The 19,901-nt window shown below is 37.0% G+C and overlaps 1 protein-coding gene across 5 annotated transcripts in view; it reads right to left on the reverse strand.

Annotated features, from left to right (window-relative positions):
* The window catches only part of Dcaf6 (DDB1 and CUL4 associated factor 6), a 117,850-nt gene that overhangs the window by 19,731 nt on the left and 78,218 nt on the right, over nt 1-19,901 (reverse strand). For 4 of the 5 annotated variants that reach the window (XM_029539254.1, XM_029539251.1, XM_029539252.1 and 1 more), the window contains 5 exons: nt 17,841-17,900; nt 9,405-9,522; nt 3,744-3,859; nt 3,275-3,343; nt 2,688-3,084 (listed from right to left, as the gene is read on the reverse strand). In XM_029539254.1, coding sequence (XP_029395114.1) covers nt 2,688-3,084; nt 3,275-3,343; nt 3,744-3,859; nt 9,405-9,522; nt 17,841-17,900 — 760 coding nt within the window. The remainder of the gene's footprint in view (nt 1-2,687; nt 3,085-3,274; nt 3,344-3,743; nt 3,860-9,404; nt 9,523-17,840; nt 17,901-19,901) is intronic. The other variant, XM_021198133.2, reaches the window with a different exon arrangement.

Genomic DNA, 19,901 nt, shown 5'->3' on the forward strand with positions numbered 1-19,901 from the left:
AAAAAAAAAAAAAAAAATTTAAAATCTGTATCTAATCATAACATCTAAGTTTAAGCTAATGCTTAGTTCCAGGCTGCTATCCATAATTATCAATCTTCTAAATATTTAGCTAATCTAATTTAACACCTAGAGCTTTCTAGGTTAATCAAGCTATCAGGTACCAACTTCATGGCAGATCAAACCTTAGAATGAGAAATCATGTAAATAATAAAAAAATGATTTTTGAATTGTGCTATGCTTGGTAACTTTACCTGTAGTATTAAGTAGTAATGACCTTTTAAGGACCCATATATACATACATAAATAATACAGACATACATACATACATACATACACACACACACACACACACACACACACACACACACACACACACAAAATCTGGGATGCTGAGGGATTAGTGGAACATGCCTGTAACCTTAGCACTGGAATTGATAATTCAAGTTCAGTCTGAGTTACAGAGCTAGCCAGGGCTAATAGAATAACACTCTATTTAAAAACAAAACAACCAATCAACTAAACAATCAAACATCATAGGAGGTTGATGATTAACACATTTTCGGTTAATCTTTAAGCACAAACATAAGGGAGGATTATTTGAACAGTGCCCTTATAAAGTAACCATTTCCCCAACCCAATGGAAGGTACATGCCCTTAAACGGTTAGAAAAGGTGGTTTCACTGAGCTAAAAGCTGGTCTTTTTATTACTTTTATTTTTCAACCTTTATTCCTTAGAGGCATTCCTTTTTTTCCTTTTGCTTTGCAAGATGGTCTCTCTAAATCGCCTAAGTTAGACCTCAAACATAATTCTGCCTCAGTCTCCCATGTAGCTAAAATGATAGGCATGCATTACTGCTTCTGGCTGTAATAATTGTTTTCTTAGGATGAAGGCACTCTTTTATACAGAAAATAGACCGGTTGTTTAAGACATGCACCCATCTTTCAATGTGAGCCAGGTCCTATAACTGACTCATTTTAAATTTGTACAATAATTTAGATAATCATAAGCATACATCATATATAAGAGAACTGAGTCTCTGAGTCAATAAGCAGCATATATGAGACAACTAGCTCTAGGTGGTGACTGTGGATCCAAATCCAAGTTATGATGCTCTTAACAATCACACAACATTACCATATTTTTTGGTTTTGATCTTTGAATGTGTTTCATTCTGTAGCCAGGCTAACCTGTAATGTTCTATGTAGCTCAAGCTGGTCTTGAACTCACAGTAGTCCTCCTGCTGCAGTCTTCCAAGTACTCAGATTACAGGGGTTGTCATTTTTAGTGGTATAATAATCTTTTCATTATACATGTGAAATGCATATGTAATATATAATCTCGTTAATTGTGTCAGAAATGTAAACTAAATGCTTGAGAAACAACAGTCTATTCAACATATATATGTGTGTGTGTGTGTGTGTGTGTGTGTGTGTATGTGTGTGTGTGTGCATGGTCCAAATAGAACTTCACTCCTATGTGAATCAGAACTTTAAAGATAAAACTGGATTTTCTGGAACAATGGGAAAGATGATACTAATCACAGACGGTTTCCCACATACAGGATGCAACACACTTTCTTTCCTGGGTACCAGAGAGTGAACAGTCTCCCTGCTAACAAGTGAGGTATATTCTTTTTTTTTTTTTTTTTTTCCGAGACAGGGTTTCTCTGTGTAGCCCTGGCTGTCCTGGAACTCACTCTGTAGACCAGGCTGGCCTCGAACTCAGAAATTTACCTGCCTCCGCCTCCCAAGTGTTGGGATTAAAGGCGTGCGCCACCACGCTCGGCTACGTGAGGTATATTCTTACCTCTTTCTTTTTACCTCTTATTTTGAGACAATCTCACTAAATTGCATAGGCAGACCATGGACTCTGGGATCCTGCTGCTGCAGCCTTCTAGTAGCTGGGGTTACAAGCTTGTACCACCAGACCCAGTCATCTTAAAGACCATTAAAGGGTATCTTATCTTCTAAAATAAAATGTTTCTGTTTATGTAAAAATCTACTAATAGAAAAAACCATACAAACATATTGACAATTCAATTCTCTATTGTTGCTACAATATTTACTATCTATCATACCTTTTTGGTTTCTTAACTGAGTCATTACATTACTAGAAAACAGAGAAAAACATAAAAGTTCCAAAAAGAGAACTACTATCACTACTAGGGACAAGAAAAAAAGAGAAAAAGAAAAAAAAGTACCATTACAATAAAAAACAGGCTTAGTTGTGCACACCTTTAATCCTAACACCTGGGAGGCAGAGGCAGGCAGATCTCTGAGTTTAATGCCAGCCCAGTCTACATACCACGTTCCAGGCCAGCCAGGACTACACAGTTAGACCCTCATCTCAATAAAACAAACTAGCAAAACCCAAAAGCCATAATCTCTACAGGGCAAACTGACAACTCAATGTAACCTTAATTTATAAGTAACCCATTAGTCCATTTCTTGACTTGTAAACGGAGACACAAGCTTCAGGGCAGAAATACTGAGCAAAGACACTTTGTGTTTACACTTCATACATTTGCTCAGAATATGTGAAATCATTTATGGTTTAAAAGTTCCATGTGTCATATGATTGTGACAGTTCTAGATGAACCAACTTTAAAAATGCTGAGACTCTCACATGACTTCAACTCTTATGAATTACATTTTTTATAGTTTATGCTAGTTAAAAATGTACCAACCTATCACCAGGTCCTGTTCGGTATCTTGCACCAGGAATTAAGACCGGATCATCATCGCTGTCATCTGTGTCCTGGAGAGCAGAATCCCTGGCAGATGGGTCTTCATGAGCTGAAGGTGCTATGGCTTCTGTCTGGGATGGGAGTTCAGGATTGGCACTGGTATGCCCGGTTGCACTCTCAGTGCTGGCCTGCTCAATGGCTTCTGTCTGGGATAGGAGTTCAGGCTTGGTGCTAGCTCGCCCAGTTGCACTCTCAGTGCTGGCCTGCTCACAGGTCTCCCTGTCTGTCTCAGATAAAGTGCCTTCTTCTGGAACCCCACATGGGCTGTCAAGACTTGGGTTGTCCCTTTCTCCTGAGTTAGAATCCAATGGCTCAGCTGGCAAGTTATCACATTGTGCTGTCAGAAAACAAAGTTGTATGCAAGTCACTGTTCATTTTAATTAACTTAGGAACTGATGTGTTCTAATGTGAAGTCTGATTCTAGAACCACCATTCGGAAGAGACCTTTGCCTCTGGAGAGATTACAAAGATTAAGGTGTTTAGTTTGTATATGAGCCAATTTTCTTAAAGATGGCAAGATAACTGACCTGTATCTATCTGGTTTTGAGTGAGGTTTTCTGGAAGTGTTCCTTTCTCTGATAGTTCTTCAGGAGCTCCTGGAATTGAACAAGCTTATCATGAAATCTAGCTTTTTACAGAAAAATATAAATACAACACTCCAACATTCCTTTAAATAAATGGCTCTTAATTCTATCTGGATCATAGAAACCTTTAATATTCAAATACAATCTCACCCCAGGGATAGGCAGAATGACTTTGAGGGTAAAGGCACTTGCCAAGTGCATGCTGGGAGACCTGAGTTTGATTCCTAGAACCAAGTAAAGGTGGAAGGAGGGAGCTGCCCTCGCAAAGTTGTCCTCTGACCTCCACAACATAAGTTACAGGACACAATCTCACTCTACAAAGAACAAACAAAGGTGAACGGAGGAGCAGAGAAGAGGAGGTAGGAACTTAACACTGAGGGTTCTTCTGAGGAAAAAGGTAAAGTAAGCTAACTTGTTTCACAGTCTCCTTCCAGGGGCTGCACAGAGCTCGGAGGGAGCAAGCATTCTTCCTGGCCCTCAGATGTGCAATGGCCCCCATTTCCTCTGGAACTTGAGGCTGTGCTGCTCCTAAAATCATAAGAAGACACATGATACCACCAAAAGTTAGCACAGGACTTTGATGTAACTTTCATATTTTATAATGTAAAAACTATTAGATAATTTAGAACATAAATACTTGAAAAGCCAGTTTTAAAATAATCACACTTCATCTTAAAAAGATTTTAAAATGAAAGTACTTTAATTCATGATTTTGATGCTCCTACTGTCTACTATACATTTCTATGTGTTTCTTAATGAGTGAGTGAGTGTGTGTGTGTGTGTGTGTGTGTGTGTTGTGTGTGTGTATGTATGTGTGTTCTGGGAATCAAGCACAGAAGTTATATTCTAATATATGCTAATATGTGACACCTTCAGCCCCAGTTTCTATGGAAGTTTAAATGAATTATACTGTCTCCCTTTCTATCCAAAGAAATTATTAATGGTTTTATAGAACTTGATTATATTCTTTTTAGACGCTAATGTTGTAGAATGGCTTAAAATTTTTTTTTTTTTTTTTGGTTTTTCGAGACAGGGTTTCTCTGTATAGCCCTGGCTGTCCTGGAACTCACTTTGTAGACCAGGCTGGCCTCGAACTCAGAAATCCACCTGCCTCTGCCTCCCAAGTGCTGGGATTAAAGGCGTGCGCCACCACGCCCGGCTCAGAATGGCTTAAAAATTAAGTTGAATGGAAGCCTGGCCATTTCTTCAGTCTTTTTGAACTGCCCCCAGTGGAATATTAACTGTCCTTTCCTTGTGTGTGTGTGTGAGAGTGTGTGTGTATGTGTGTGTATTTATTAAGCATTACAGTTTTGTAGAAAGAGATTATATTTTCTATTTTGGTTTTAATACCCACCCAATGATGGCCAAAGTCCCATTAGCATCTCTGGCTATCATATAATATTAGACTTATTCAAATAAATAATTTCCATAAGAAATCACGGTACATGTGTAAGGAGAAGGTTGATAAGGAAACAGGAAGATGTTTAACAATCTGAGATTAAAATTAAATTATGAGCCAGGGAGATGGCTCAGCGGGTGAGGTGCTAATTGCCAATCCTGATTACCAGAGTATGATGGCAGGAACCTACTGGTGGGAGGAGACAGACAATTCCCCAAGGTGTCTTCTGGCTTCTACATACATGCCATGACATGTACCCACACAAATATACATGTGCAGAAAATAGATAAATGTAAAGAGGCAAATCACTAAGTAATTTACTAAGGGCTTTTTGCCAAGATTTTGTAAAATCTTCTTTTAGAGCAAATAACAAAAATCAATTTTATATAGTAATGACCTACATTGGTATACATGAAAAAAAAAATCAGAAGAGTTGTAAACTAGCCTAAAGTGTTGTCTCAGTAGGATTATTTTTGTCTTCCTTCCTTGCTTCCTTCCTTGCTTCCTTTCTTGCTTCCTTGCTTCCTTGCTTCCTTGCTTCCTTCCTTCCTTCTTTCCTTCCTTCTTTCCTTCCTCCCTTCCTCCCTCCTTCCCTTCCTTCCTTCCTTCCTTCCTTCCTTCCTTCCTTCCTTTTCTTCCTTATTTTTTTTAAATTAATTTATTATATGTAAGTACACTGTAGCTGTCTTCAGACATTCCAGAAGAGGGCATCAGATTTCCGTTACGGATGGTTGTGAGCCACCATGTGGTTGCTGGGATTTGAACTCAGGACCTTTGGAAGAGCAGTCGGCGCTCTTAACCGCTGAGCCATCTCACCAGCCCCTCTTCCTTATTTTTGATACTGTTTTTTTTTTTCTTTTGCCTGCCTGCATGTCCATGAACTACATGTGAAGTCTGGTATGTGAAGCAGCCAGGCGAAGGCATCTGATCCTTTGGAAACAGAGTTACAGATGGTTGTGAGCCACTACACGAGTGCTGGGAATCAAACCTAGGTCCTCTGGGAAAAGAGCAAGTGATCTTAACTTCTGAACTATCTTTCTGGCCCCTGTAAATATCTTTTGAACCAGAAGAGACTACAAAGTCATTGTGGTCAATATAACCAAATATGATGCAAACTTTTTCCTTGCTGAAATAGCACATAATAGTTATAATGATTAAAATATTATGGTACTAATATAGGAGTCTAGTGGAAAAGACACACTCCTCAAGTGGAGACATTCAGCATATTCAATATGGCATGATAAATCACAATGAAATGAGAAGAGTGCAGAATACATGGTACTGAGACAAAGAAACAGTGTGTGGAAAGCTGATGCTGTAACTCAGCATCATACATTACAAAACAATCCAGAGTTTATAATAAGCAGATGATTGTACTAAAGAACTATAGAAATCACAGAAGTCAGATGAGCAAAGGTTTCCCCTAATCTGCTGTCCAAGCAGGAGGATTACAGCCCAGTCTTAAAGCACAACCACTGCAGGTGAAGAACGACCGCCATATCTGCGAGACAGTGTAACAAACATAACTCCTGACATCATCCTCGCATTGTACGATAATAGCTTTCATAAACCAACAAGAAAGGACAGAGACTATGATTGGCAGGAATGAGCCAAATTATTAGAATAAGAGTACTGTTATAGCTAACAACTACGAAGTGCTTAGCATATAGAAAGGGTGCTAATTTTAAGCTGCTTTCTCTGTAAAATCCCTTGAAATCTTCTCAACAAACCTCAGAAATGGGTTCTTTTAAGAGTGCCCATTTCCACTAAAAAGCTGGGATTTAGTCAGCTTCCTCAGGCTGTCAAGTGAGAGGCCAACCTCACAGGGTACTCTACTGACTCATATGTCATTAAAGACACTAAAAAGCAAGCCGGACGTGGTGGCACGCACCTTTAATCCCAGCACTCAGAAGGCAGAGGCTGACGGATTTCTGAGTTCGAGGCCAGCCTGGTGTACAAAGTGAGCTCCAGGACAGCCAGGGCTACACAGAGAAACAAACAAACAAAAAAATAGTGACACTAAAAAGCAAGAGATGATACTGAAATAAAGAAAAGATGTACTTTTTTTTTAATGTTCTGCTTTAATTTCTACTATATTGACTATTTTAAAATAGAAATGGTAATCTTTGACAAACTGATGAATGATAATAAAATTTATGATCACTTAAAGTGAAATTAGCATTGAAGAAGAAAAAGAGAGAGAGTAAAACTGTATCTTAGAACTGTTCTGAAGGCACTCTTCCCCAGAGGGCAACTTGAATGGAAAGAGGAAAACAGAAGAGGTCAGGCATTAGTGACAGATACGAGATCCTGTGTTAAATTATATATTGTAGACCAGGGCCACAGATGTCATGATTTTAAAATGATGTGGTAAACACTTGGGGTCATTAAGGAATCCTGTTGGCTGACGCAGTAGCCTAATAGTAGGTAACACAGTACCTACATTCTGATTATCTTCACAACCTCCACTGCTCCCATTCTGGCACAATGCACTGTCACTGCTTATTCTGCTTCTGGCCATAGTCTTTTAATTGGCATGAACTTCTACTTATGGACCACTTTGAACACAGGAACAAAAGCATCCTTTCTGTTTCAGCACCTTCTTCGTTTTCTCAGCTGATCTTATCTGTTACTTACCTGTCTCTCCTCTGCCCATTCCATTTCACATACATGAGCTTCCTAAAAGATCCCTGAACATATAGGACTGCTTTGCTCAAACACGTGGAATGTCACTGTGCCTAAAATCTTCTTCTCTACATATGTGCTATCTTCTCATTGATGACTAACCTTCCTTAGGACATCAGGAGATTGTCCTTACCTGTTCTCTTTGCTTCTGTAGTACTCAGTGCCTTCCAACATGCTACACTGTATATTTATTTCCTGTAATTATTGCCCAGTTCCTCCACCTAAAAAAAGTAAGCTCTAGTAGGGCACAGATTTCTTTTGCTTTTTCACTATTTTTTTTAACTTATGAATTTCCAATGTCTAGAATAGTATTTGGGACATAGGTCTCCAATAATATCTGAAGTCCTATTTAATCAGACTTTACTGTAAAATACATTTATACATAAACCAGTGAACTGAATAATGTAACATACGATCACATATTAATCAAGCATATAACATTATATATTAATAAATATATGAACATGTGATATATTATTTGGACATAATATACTTTATATTATAAAATGGTATATTAATTAGTTATATAAATTTAATATATTAATGTGATTTAATATGTTAATGATAGATAATTAAAATGACTATAAATAATTGATATAATTGTTATATAAAGCTTTATATAATTATGGCAGTACATAATTACATATTGCCATATTGTCAACAAACATTCATTAACTACTAATTAAACAAGGCTGAATAAAAATATTTAGATAATGCTGAATCAAAAGGCCTCTAGTTAGTGGGAACGATAATGTTTACATAAATGTATTTCTTAAATTAATCATGAACAAAATCACAAATGTCATTAAAGGCAACCAGTATAGCATTAAGTGAGTATAAAAGTCCAACTGTTCTATTCATTAAATAACAAGTAAAGTTATTTAAAAATCAAGAGTCAAAAATAAATACATTGAACAGAGAGTAAAATGTTCATACACTAAGAAAAATGTGGAAAGAGAAAACAACAGCTGGCAATCATTTTTGATCTAAACAGTTCATCTCTGGAGATATATCTCACAGATACTGAAGATAGGAAATGTTCTAAAAAGAAAGACTTTCATTGGGTTTTAACCTCAATGGGTTAAAAATGGCAAATTAACTTTCAATTAAAGGGAATGAATCAGTAACCTACAGCATCCCTACTGGACAGATTGGTAAAATCACAATTATTACAAGTAGCGAAAGGAAAATGATGGTTATTTGCAGTTAATAATGCTTACTATAGAGTTAATCTTAGCAAATGCAGAAGGGAACATATTCAGTATAATTTAAATTATGTTCTAAAATGTACAACAAAAGTCAGGAACATATGTTTATATACACAAACACAGAGAACAAAGACTAAAATATTTTAAATTGGTGCTTTCTATAGGTAATTATATTATCGTTTGTATTTTCTATTAGAACAAACATCTCAGGACAACAAACACAATTTGCTAAATGTTTAGAAATGTAAATGCTCAGGTCTGATTTCACCTAATCTGCAGATGGGATTTACTGATCTGTGAGTTTTATGAATTTTACTTGTTTTCTGTGCATGCAAGTGTGTGTGTAACATGCACACGTACCCCATGAAGACGTTGGGTGTCTTCCTCTATTGCTCTCCCCCTATTAGCCTTAGAGTCTCTCACTGAACAGGAAGCTCATTGGTGAGCTCAAGGGATCTGCCAGTCTCTCTGCCTCGTAATGCTAGGGCTACAGGCATGCACAGGTATGTGCAGCAATGCTCAGCGTTTCACATGACGGCTAGGGATTCCAACTCAGGTCCTCATGATTGATATCAAGAGCTCTTATCCACTGAGAATGATCATCTCTGCAGATACCTCATCTGTTTAGCTACAAGTTCTTCAAGGAATTTAAAACATATTATAGGTTCAAAACTAATACAGTAAATAGCAAAAAACAAGACATAAAATGAAGTACAGAAAAAAATATTGAAAACAATTGTATAAAACAGCTAAGAACATCTTTACAAAAGTGTTAACTTACCATTCATCTGTAAAGTTCAGTTTTATTGTGCTTGTAGTTGTTCCTTCTGTGCTGTAGTGCAAACTTAAAACTGGTTCACCTGTCCCTGGTTTGGGGCTCAGTCTCTCATTATTGTTATCTGAAAATTGTGTTTAAAACATTTGAAAAAGTTTCTGAAATCAGTAAAAAATATGACATTTCCTAAAATTTAAAAGAACTTAAGTTAGGTTGCTGTCATAACTTTTGCTCATGTTAGGGTTCTCATTTAAAGTTCAAAGCAACATTATCAACTCTAGCTTTGTTTAGATGACTCCCTCAGATTTAGGAAACCATACCCTTTCGATAAGGAGTCAAAAGCTACTAACATGCAATGACACATTATAAACTGGAGCCTAATGTAGTAGTATACCCATGGTATATTTCTTGTTGCTTGAGTACCAGGAAGGATTAACAGTGGCTAAAATATAAGATGAAAAGGCTCTCAACCAGCTGTTCTGACTGCTGCAGTTAGATGCTACTGAGTTCTGTGTTCTCACAGGACACTACCACAAGGAAGTAGTATACTGTGCTTTGTTTTTTTCCTAAAATTTGTTTCAATGCTTTAGTATATTTCAGTTTTTATTCTTAACTAATCTTGTATTAATAAGTTATTTCTTAATAAAGGACAGTAATTTCACCTTAAAATTTTATAGGGTATCTATACTGTGTGTGTGTGTGTGTGTGTGTGTGTGTGTGTATTTTTTCTTTTTAAAATGCAAATAAAGGTGGGCATGGTGCTCACACCTATAATCCCAGCACTTAGGGGGCTAAGACAGGAGGACCCCCAAGATGTGAAGGCCTGCCTGTGTTCTACAGTAAACACCAGGCCAGCTGGGCTACAGAGTGAGACATTGTCTCAAAAAGGAAAAAACTTCATCATTTGACTGGGCTTGGCTGCACACATCTATAACCCCTGCATTCAAGAGGCAAAGATAAGTAGTTTGCTCCAAACTTGACGACAACCTGGTACACATAGTGAGTTCTAGACAGCCAAGGAAACTTAGCTTAGTAAGACCCTGTGTCTAAATTAATCCCTTAATTAAAAAAATGGCAAATAATGTCAAAGAAATTGTAGAGACTATTCAAAGCGCTCTCCCCCCAAAGAGCAAAAAGATATTCAAGGATAAAATGAAGTAGAACTTTAAAACTTCTTATTTGGATGGTCATTAACATCTTGTGGAAACACGAGAATACACAGAGAATAGAAATGGACATAAAGCCAAGTATTAGACCCTTTGGCTAGCTGTCTCCAGAGAGAAAACTGGTCTCTCGTCTATTGTCTGATTTCTCTCTCTCTCTCTCTCTCTCTCTCTCTCTCTCTCTCTCTCTCTCTCTCTCTGACATTAATTGCAACTAATGTAACAATGAGCTACTTTTCTGAAAATAACAAATCACAACTTTAAAAATCCAGGTTACTCAGGCATTTTCTGCTTTTACAACAGCGTCAAGAGAGGCTCATTGGTCAACACAGAGTTTCCCCTTATTCTTTAGTTATGTCACAGATTTTCATCCCACTGATGACAAAGCCATTATTGCTTTAAGGCTGCTGTACCTGGGTTATGGCTAATGCCCCGGATGATCAAAGACACAGGCAGAGCTGGAGTTTGTCTTTTACAGAATATCTTATAAAATATTTTGCTACTTATTTTCCCACTAAGGTAAAGAAGGAATGGAGGGTGTAGTGGCACACATTAAGCCCAGACCTGGGAGGCAGAGGTAGGTAGATCTGAGTTCAAGGTCAGCCTGGTCTAGACTGCAAGTTCCAGGCCAGCTAAGGCTACATAGTGAGACCTTTTCCTGAGGGGAAGAAAAAGGAAGGCCATTTAAGAGATAATATGCTGTACTCTTGGAGGACCTGAGTTCAACTATCAGAACCCATGTTAGACTACACATAACTTCCTAAAACTTTAGTTCCAGGAAAGCTAACACTACTCTTCTAACCTCCCAACCTCACCCCTGTCCAAACAAAACAAAACCAGAACCACAAACCACAAACAAAACCAAAAAACCTTGGTTTTGAAGAAAATAAAGACAATTACATACATTCATATGCTACAGAAATACAGTAAACCAAAGCAAGGAAAGGAGAGAAGAGGGCTGAAACGTTTCATGAACATGTGAACAACACCCGGCCAACCCCTCCCCAGCAAGAAGCCTCCTAGAGTCATCTACTACAAAATTATTCAAACACAGTCATAAAATGAAGCAAACTTCATATAATCATAAAGTGAGTACAGCTGATTAATATTGTTCCTTTCAACTCTAAATGACTGATCAACCTTGGCTTCAACTGGCCAACCACTATACAAATGGAATGCACTCTTTCATTGGGTCCTCAACCTTCAGACTCCCAAGTTTAGAACTTATTTCTAACTTTCATCTTCCTACTCTTTTTAGCATAATGCTGCTATGCATGACTATACACAATTTATTAAGATGGGTTTTCTCATAATGTCAATCCCTTAGCTGAGGATGGAGGTAATTTGGGGGCTGAAGAAATGTCTCAGAGGTTAAGAGCACTGGCTGCTTGTAAAGAGAACCTGGCTTTGATTGATAAAGAGGACTTAGCATTGATATGGAAGTTCACAACCATCTGTAATTCCAGTTCCAGGGATTCCAATGCCTCCCTTGGCACCAGGCACATACACGCATATACAATGCAATAATAAAATAAAATTTGAAAATGGATATAATTTACTGTGTGATAAAATACATATTTTAAGCTAATTTTTTAAAAAAGAAAAATTCTTTAAAGACCTACTGCTCTTCCAGAGGTCCTGAGTTCAATTCCCAGCAACCACATGGTGGCTCACAACCATCTGTAATGGGATTGCAAGCCCTCTTCTGGTGTGTCTGGAGAGCGACAGTGTACTCACATACATAAAATAAATAAATAAATCTTTAAAAAAATAAGACCTACAAATTAATGTTTTGTTTTTATATTATTTAAAGGGTACTTATAAGCATTTAGGTTTCCTCTTCTTTGTTTAGTTGTTTTAAATTAGAATAGCAAGCACATTCTAAAAATTATTTCAAAGCCATACTCATTACACAATATATAGATCTTTAATACTTATCATGCTTGTATGTTTTGTCTTCACTGTCATATGAGGTAGAACACATTAGTCATTTCATTCCAAATAACCAATCAGTAAATAGTAAATCTAACAAATACACAGAATCCAGAGTGAAGTCTCCTTTCATTATCTTTTTCCCACTAGAATTTAAAATATACTGTTTACAGATGTGTTCTGGGATGGAAAATACTGAACTAATATTTCTCATTAATATACAGGCTTTAAATATTTGCTATTTACTAAAAATTTAAAAATTCATTATATAATTACTGTCTCCTTAGAATACTATCTGAGCCAGACATAGTAGTGGCAGTAAGCCCAGCTACTTAAGAGGTGGAGGCAGAATGACATCCAGCCTGAGGCAAGGCTAGTCCCTGCAATTCTGTTATTAAAAAATACAGAGAGAATGGAAAGCAGGACATAATGTAATTATATCTCAAAAAATAAAAATTATAAAAAGTTATAAGAAAGGACAAGGGATTAGTGTATTGCTTAATGTATTGCCTGGTGTCAATTCTGAGTGTTGTATAAATAAAACTAATGGTATTATTAAAATTTCAAGCCGGGCAGTGGTGGCACACGCCTTTAATCCCAGCACTTGGGAGGCAGAGGCAGGCGGATTTCTGAGTTCGAGGCCAGCCTGGTCTACAGAGTGAGTTCCAGGACAGAGGCTAAAATGGGACTGAGCACAAGACTTCGGCTTGGGCAACAAAGCCAGACCTCTGACTACACATTTGCTTTCCTTTTCAGACTTATGAAGAGATACTATTCTTCTTTTAAAATGTGTATTTATCATCACCTAGGTGACCAGGTGCTTTCTATATCTTTTAACTTCTCCATGGTAGTTCTGAGATTTTTTTTTGGTGGGGGTAATTACCAAAGACAAAAAGGTTACTAATAACACTTTCCAGTATCAATGAGTTTATCTTACTGATGATTTTTTTAAATAATTATATACATTTATATCACTGGCTATCCGTGCAGCAGATAGGAAGATGTTTGTATCATGAATATAGAGTCCTCAATGTGAATTAATATCTCCTTGAAGAAGCGAACAAGTTCTTCCTCAGAGGAATGTATACATTACTGGTAGGCTAAGCTGTTACCAACCAAATATGGTTTCCTTAGCTTTCCTAGCTTTCCCATTTGACATCTGTCTTCAATATGCTTCTGCTTTTACTCCTCCCCCCCCCCTTTTTTGGCAATGCACAGAAGAGCATATGACCAAGTGAATGAAACTTCTTTCCTCATAACTTACCTCAGTCTCCCCTACCTCTTTCTTTTTTTCTCTCCCTCCCTCCCCTTAGATATATTTTAAGACAAGGTTTCACTATGCAGTCCTGGCTGGCCTGGAACTCACAAGAGATCTACCAGTCTGTGCTTCCCAAGTCCTAGCATTAAAGACACATGTCACTATGTCCAGCCCATAAGTACTCCTTAATAGCAAGAGAAAACATTCTAAGATACCTCAAAGCCAACATGTGAAGGGTGTCTACACAGACCCTTTCCCCTACAGCTATCTGTTTTTCCTGAAAGCTTTCTCTTATGGTTTACTATAATCTGACCAAGATACGTGGACATCATTTTCTCAATCTCTGGCTAACGAGTTTCAAACTATCACTTAACTATTACCCCCGCTGTTGTCATAATTATCATATTGTCAATCTACCCCAAGCTAAAATTCTATTCATTCTACTCACAAAGATTGTTAAGATTTACTTATTTCCCACTCCTACTGCCTTAGATTGGATTTTCACTGTCTCTTACCTGGATTATTACAATACTTTTTTATATGCTCTGACTCTCTTATCCTCCACTCATTCTTATATATTACCCAAATGAACTTTTCAGGATGCAAACCTGGTTGTTAGGCTGAATTTTCCAAACTGAAATAATTTCTATAGCGCAGATCATTTAATGAATTAATCTGCTTATTTATTCAACAAACACTGTATCTGGGCATGATGGCACACCTTTAATCCTGGCACATGAAACAAAGGCATGTGACTTGATCTCTGAAAGTTCCAGGACAGCATGGTCTACATAGAGATTTCCAGGCTAGCCAAGACTACATAGTGAGACCCTATATAAACAACAACAAGAACAAAAACCAACCACAAGCCTCCTTCCCCCAAAACACACCAACAAAATATTGGTATATTTTGATAGAAAATGATACCAATATGGAATTGATCAAATTCTATACACTTCATATATATATATATATATATATATATATATATATATATATGCATACCATATATAAAATATGGGGGAAAGCAGAAGCATATTGAAGACATATATATATATATATATATATATATATATCACACACACACATATATATATATATATATATATATATATATATATATATATATGATAATGACTAAAAAGATCACATATAGACTATGGAATGAGGTATACATGAAACAATCCTCCAAACAAATACATGACTGCAAATCTGATGAGAGCCATTAACAAGGCCACAAAATGAGAAAAGACAAAATACTATATACTGGGAGGTCATATTTTTGAGAGATAGATTTCTTAAAGGATAAGTAGAAATGGCTTAAGTTTGGGAGTGGGAACAGTGTGTAAGCCATCTGAGAGAGAAAGGAGCTGAGTGTCAGTACACTGCAGGCAACTTGGCAACGACCAAAAATCTGGATAGGAAGATAAAGACCAGCTCACGTTTGGCTTTTAAGACATGGCATGGATACACACACACACACTTTTCAAAGGTTCACTCTGTTTGCTAATAGAGAATACACAGTGGCATGAATAGCCAAAAGAAAGTTATTACATTAGACCAAAAGAGAGAGACTAGTGACAAGCAGGCTGTCCTAACTTTTTTTTTTTTAAAGATTTATTTATTTATTATGTATACAGCACTCTGCCTACATGTGTACCTGGATACCAGAAGAGGGCAACAGATCTCACTATAGATGGTTACGAGATTGCTGGGACTTAAACTCATGACCTCTGGAAGAGCCACCAATGTTCTTAGGAGCCATCCATGTCTCCAGCCTGACCCCCATCTTAACTCTGTAGTCAGTTAACACATGTTGCCATAGCTAAACTCATGTGCTTAGGTTATTTCCCATTATTAGGACATTTCTGCTCATGGGCTTTATCACAAAACTATAACAGCTGTTTACAATGTAGTTTCTGCCAAACATATTTGATATTTGACCTTATAAAAACGTCTCTGGTGAGATGGTGAGATGGCTCAGCGGGTAAGAGCACCCGACAGGTGCAGAGTTCAAATCCCAGCAACCACATGGTGGCTCACAACCATCCTTAACAAGATCTGATTCCCTCTTCTGGAGTGTCTGAAGACAGCTACAGTGTACTTACATATAATAAATAAATCTTTAAAAAAAAGTCTCTGGTAATACAACTACATGGTAAATCACATTACATGGGCCCGAAACAAAGATCCTTCTAATTTCTATCTCTGAGCTAGCCAGCCTCACTAAATGGCATCCCCATTCATCCAGACACTGAGGCTAAAACTGTGTAGGTTAAACTTGAGTCTTCTCTTTTTTATATCTCAGAACAATATATAAATGAAGTGCCAACTAAATTAGGTATAATATTCAATGTAAATCTATAGAAATTATTCCATATGGTTAACTAAACATGAATCTGGCTATAGTGTTTTATGATATGATGCTATAATTGTATCCCATTACTGTGTAAAGATAAAATATGCTTAATTTTGTAGATCTCACATTTAGTTATTTTTTCTTTTCCTACCTCCTGCCTCATTTTTCTCACTGTATTTTGCCCTTTTTTTTTTTTTTGACACAGATTTTCAATCTTACACATGGTGAACTTTCTGCATCTGTTCCCTGAGTGCTGGGATTAAAGGCAAGAACTACCACACCTAGCTTTATTTTTTAAGAACAGGAAAGAAAAACCAGAACAAACAATATCCAAACCTAACAATGCACGTCATCAAAAGGTTTACAAATAAATAATTTAAGACTGAAGGTACACAAGTTTCTAAAATGTTTTAGTTTTTGAACATTTCTCTAAGAAGATTACAATCAGATTCTACAGCAAAATTGAGTTCCTTACTCAATGAACTGGTGAGTCCTACATTTGCCACCTTGCAGCCTGTCAAGTCTATGAATTTCAAGCTTATTCATAATCTTAAAAAAGAAATCTGTGAAATTTATTAGATACCCATTTGCCCTTTTCAATTGAGATAAATGAAATCAAGCTGGTGAGTTGGGTCAGCAGTAAAGGTGCTTGCAGCCAAGCCTGACCTGAGTTCAGTCCCTGGAACCCATATAATCGAAGGAAAGAACTGACCCTTGATAACTTTCCTCTGATCACAAGACTGCACCACGGCATGGCCCCGATACACACACACACACACACACACACACACACACACACACACACAAATAAGTAAATTCAAGTTATTCCTTGTTGCTTAATATCAGTAACATTGTTATATCACAGAGTGCTTAGAACCCTTTAGAGAATTCTGAGTTGAGGTCATAAGAAATTTGCCTTAATTCTAAAGTAAGCACTATAGCGTCTTACAGTCCTCCCCTGCACTCTTCTTTCCATGTACCTCTTTTTTTGTCAGAATGTTCTCCTTTCTCAATTCTCTTTGCACTGTATCAAATCTGCTAGTAATAAGGTTTGACTGATAAACCTGTTGATTGCATATTGTTCTCCTCAAGCCTGTGAGTCTATACCTTTGCTAACTTAAAAAAATTACCAATGGAAGTGAAAGAGCATTTCCCTGCTGAGTGTCCAGCTTCCCATCTATCTCTGGGTTTATGAACATAGAGCTTAAAATTGGGATGGCAGCATTCCTGTAATCCCAGGACACAGGAAGAAGGCTAAGCAAAACCACTGGTAGTTCAAGGCCAACTTGGGGTACATAGAAGACCTCGTCTCCACCATCAGTTAAGTATGATACAAAACTAAGTGTCATTACCATAACAACTTAGAAATGTGTAATATTACTATATTCAAATAGCTTCTAAATGAGCAATGGGGCAACATGCTAAACCGTACATAGTTCTATATAATTTTTATGATATATACTATAATAAAAATTATATTATATTCATTACCAACTGTTAAAGGACAGACTTCAAAGTTGTTATAAAATGCCAAAGGCAGAAATGACCTCACACAAAACATAATCTGTTTAGGCCAAAAGAGCCCTTTGTGCACAAAACCACACAGGATAAAATAGTGACTGAAGATCATAATCAAAATGATACACTAAGCAAAAGCAAGGAAGAACTTTGTCTAAGCATTGCAATAAAACTATGGTGGATGGGCATAGCGCATCTCCTGTTGCACGCACCCTGTTGCTCATCAAGTGACATGGATCCGAGCTGTTTGTTAACCACAGAAGAAGGAGAATCTGAAACAAAAATGAGATTTCAACTTAAAAGTAAGCAGCAGAAAACTGCACAGCAATGTCATGATAATCTCTAAGCTTAAGAAACAAATGGATAAGGAAGGGTGGGGAGAGAAGTAAGCACTGTGGCATGTGTCCAAGCAGTGAGGAAGCAGGGCCATGTGCTTAAGGCGTTACTCCAGGCAAGCATTAGCAAGCTTGAGGATGAGTTGAGAAAACCATTATTGTACTTCCATGCACATACATTTAATATAATTCATCTAGCACAGATCAAGTGCCAGAGAGATAATTAGAAATAGGGTATTTCCTACAAACAGACGATATCCTGCCCTTCTTAAAACAACCCTCCCTCACCAGCTCTTAGAATGGCTTTCATCCTGCTTTGGGAGACTGAAGGCATGAAATGAGATGCTCACTAGACTTTGTGAGATGCTGCTTGCTATACCATGAACTGAATAAGGAGTCAGGATGTTTAGTAACAGAAAGTGGTTTATAGGGAAAATAGTCAATGAATTAAATACCTTTAAGGAAACATGTAACTTTAAGAACTCTATGGTATATTGTGCATAATGAAACTATACTCTGAAAGCTTAGGCTTCTTTATAGAGGTACCTGGTAGAAAAAGAAAAGCAAGAAGAACGCTTAATGGTCTGTGCTTTCTTTTTTCTACGTTGGCTTCAAATAGTACAACTTTATTTTGACCTTTGGGACACACTGAGTCTCTAGTTTAGAATTCATTTCATTATTGGGTTCTAGGTTTTAGAAAACATTGGTATACATCAGCATACTGAAATGGAAAGACTATTTGTCTGATGTTAGCAAGTCTTAATTCTGATAATCAGCAACAGTTTTTAGGCAGATTCTTCTTTCTTTCTTATAAGCACAGGAATGTAGTACTTTAACACATCTCTTGACAGCTGACATGACACAAGTGGAAAATTTCACAGCTAACATCCTGTGACAGAATGCAGTCAGAATATATATACATTAAAAGTACTGCATAAAATTACCTTGATATTTGCATCAAATGTACAGAAAGCACAAAGTAATAGTGCTGAATACTCCCCACCTCCACACACCTTATTAGTTATAAGACAATATTCTCCCAAACCTGCTATTTCTGGTCCCAAGCATTCTTGGACAAAGGATACCCAACAGAGAGACGCCCCAGTGCCCCAGCAGAGCTACAGCAAAGAGGGAAAGTATGGGTACCAAACACAGCTTCATATCACATGTAAAAATGATTTCTAATTTCTAAGATCGTTTCCCTAGTTCTTAGTGAATGCTGTTAATAAGGCATGCCGGGCCGAGCATCGGCTATGCTAATAATAACAACCTTTCATTTTCCCCAAACAGGTATTAAGTAAAGATCATCCTTAGCTGAACAGCTAAGGAAATACATCCTGCTTTTGTTCTAAATTTACACCATTCAATTGCTTCCATTTGTAGTCTGAAGCCTGCTACCAGCATGTCTATTGACCTCAAGTCTTCCGTCTTCTAATGTCATACAGCTGGCTCAGAGAATTTGACAAACCATGACATTAAAGTCTGAAGCTTTTATCATCTTTACTAATCATCTCTTCATCAGAATATGTGGTTAAAAGTCTACTATGCAAGAAGGCAAGTGGGAATGGTAGTGTTTATTGGTTCCTTAGTCTACCGTATCTTTCTTTTCAAAATGATTTCTCATGTATTCATTTTAGATCTGACATTGGTACCTGCATTATTTTGAAACAGACAATTTACTCTTTAGAAGTAAAGTTACATTTTTCAAAGCAAAGCAAAGTCAATTCATTAAGCACTGGAAAAATACCTTTCAGAGTCTTTTAAAAATTATAGTTCATCCCTCTGGATTCGTCACACATTTCCCCATGTTCTCCTTTAATAATTAAAGGCTCCAAGACAACTCTAAAGCCACTAAGAAATGCACTTCACAAATAATTTGTTTTTCTATACATTATGAAATGCATACATCTTCTAGAAGTAAAATATATCTTTTTCTTT

The sequence above is a fragment of the Mus pahari genome, chromosome 5 (assembly GCF_900095145.1).
Source record: "Mus pahari chromosome 5, PAHARI_EIJ_v1.1, whole genome shotgun sequence".
Lineage (NCBI taxonomy): Eukaryota > Metazoa > Chordata > Mammalia > Rodentia > Muridae > Mus > Mus pahari.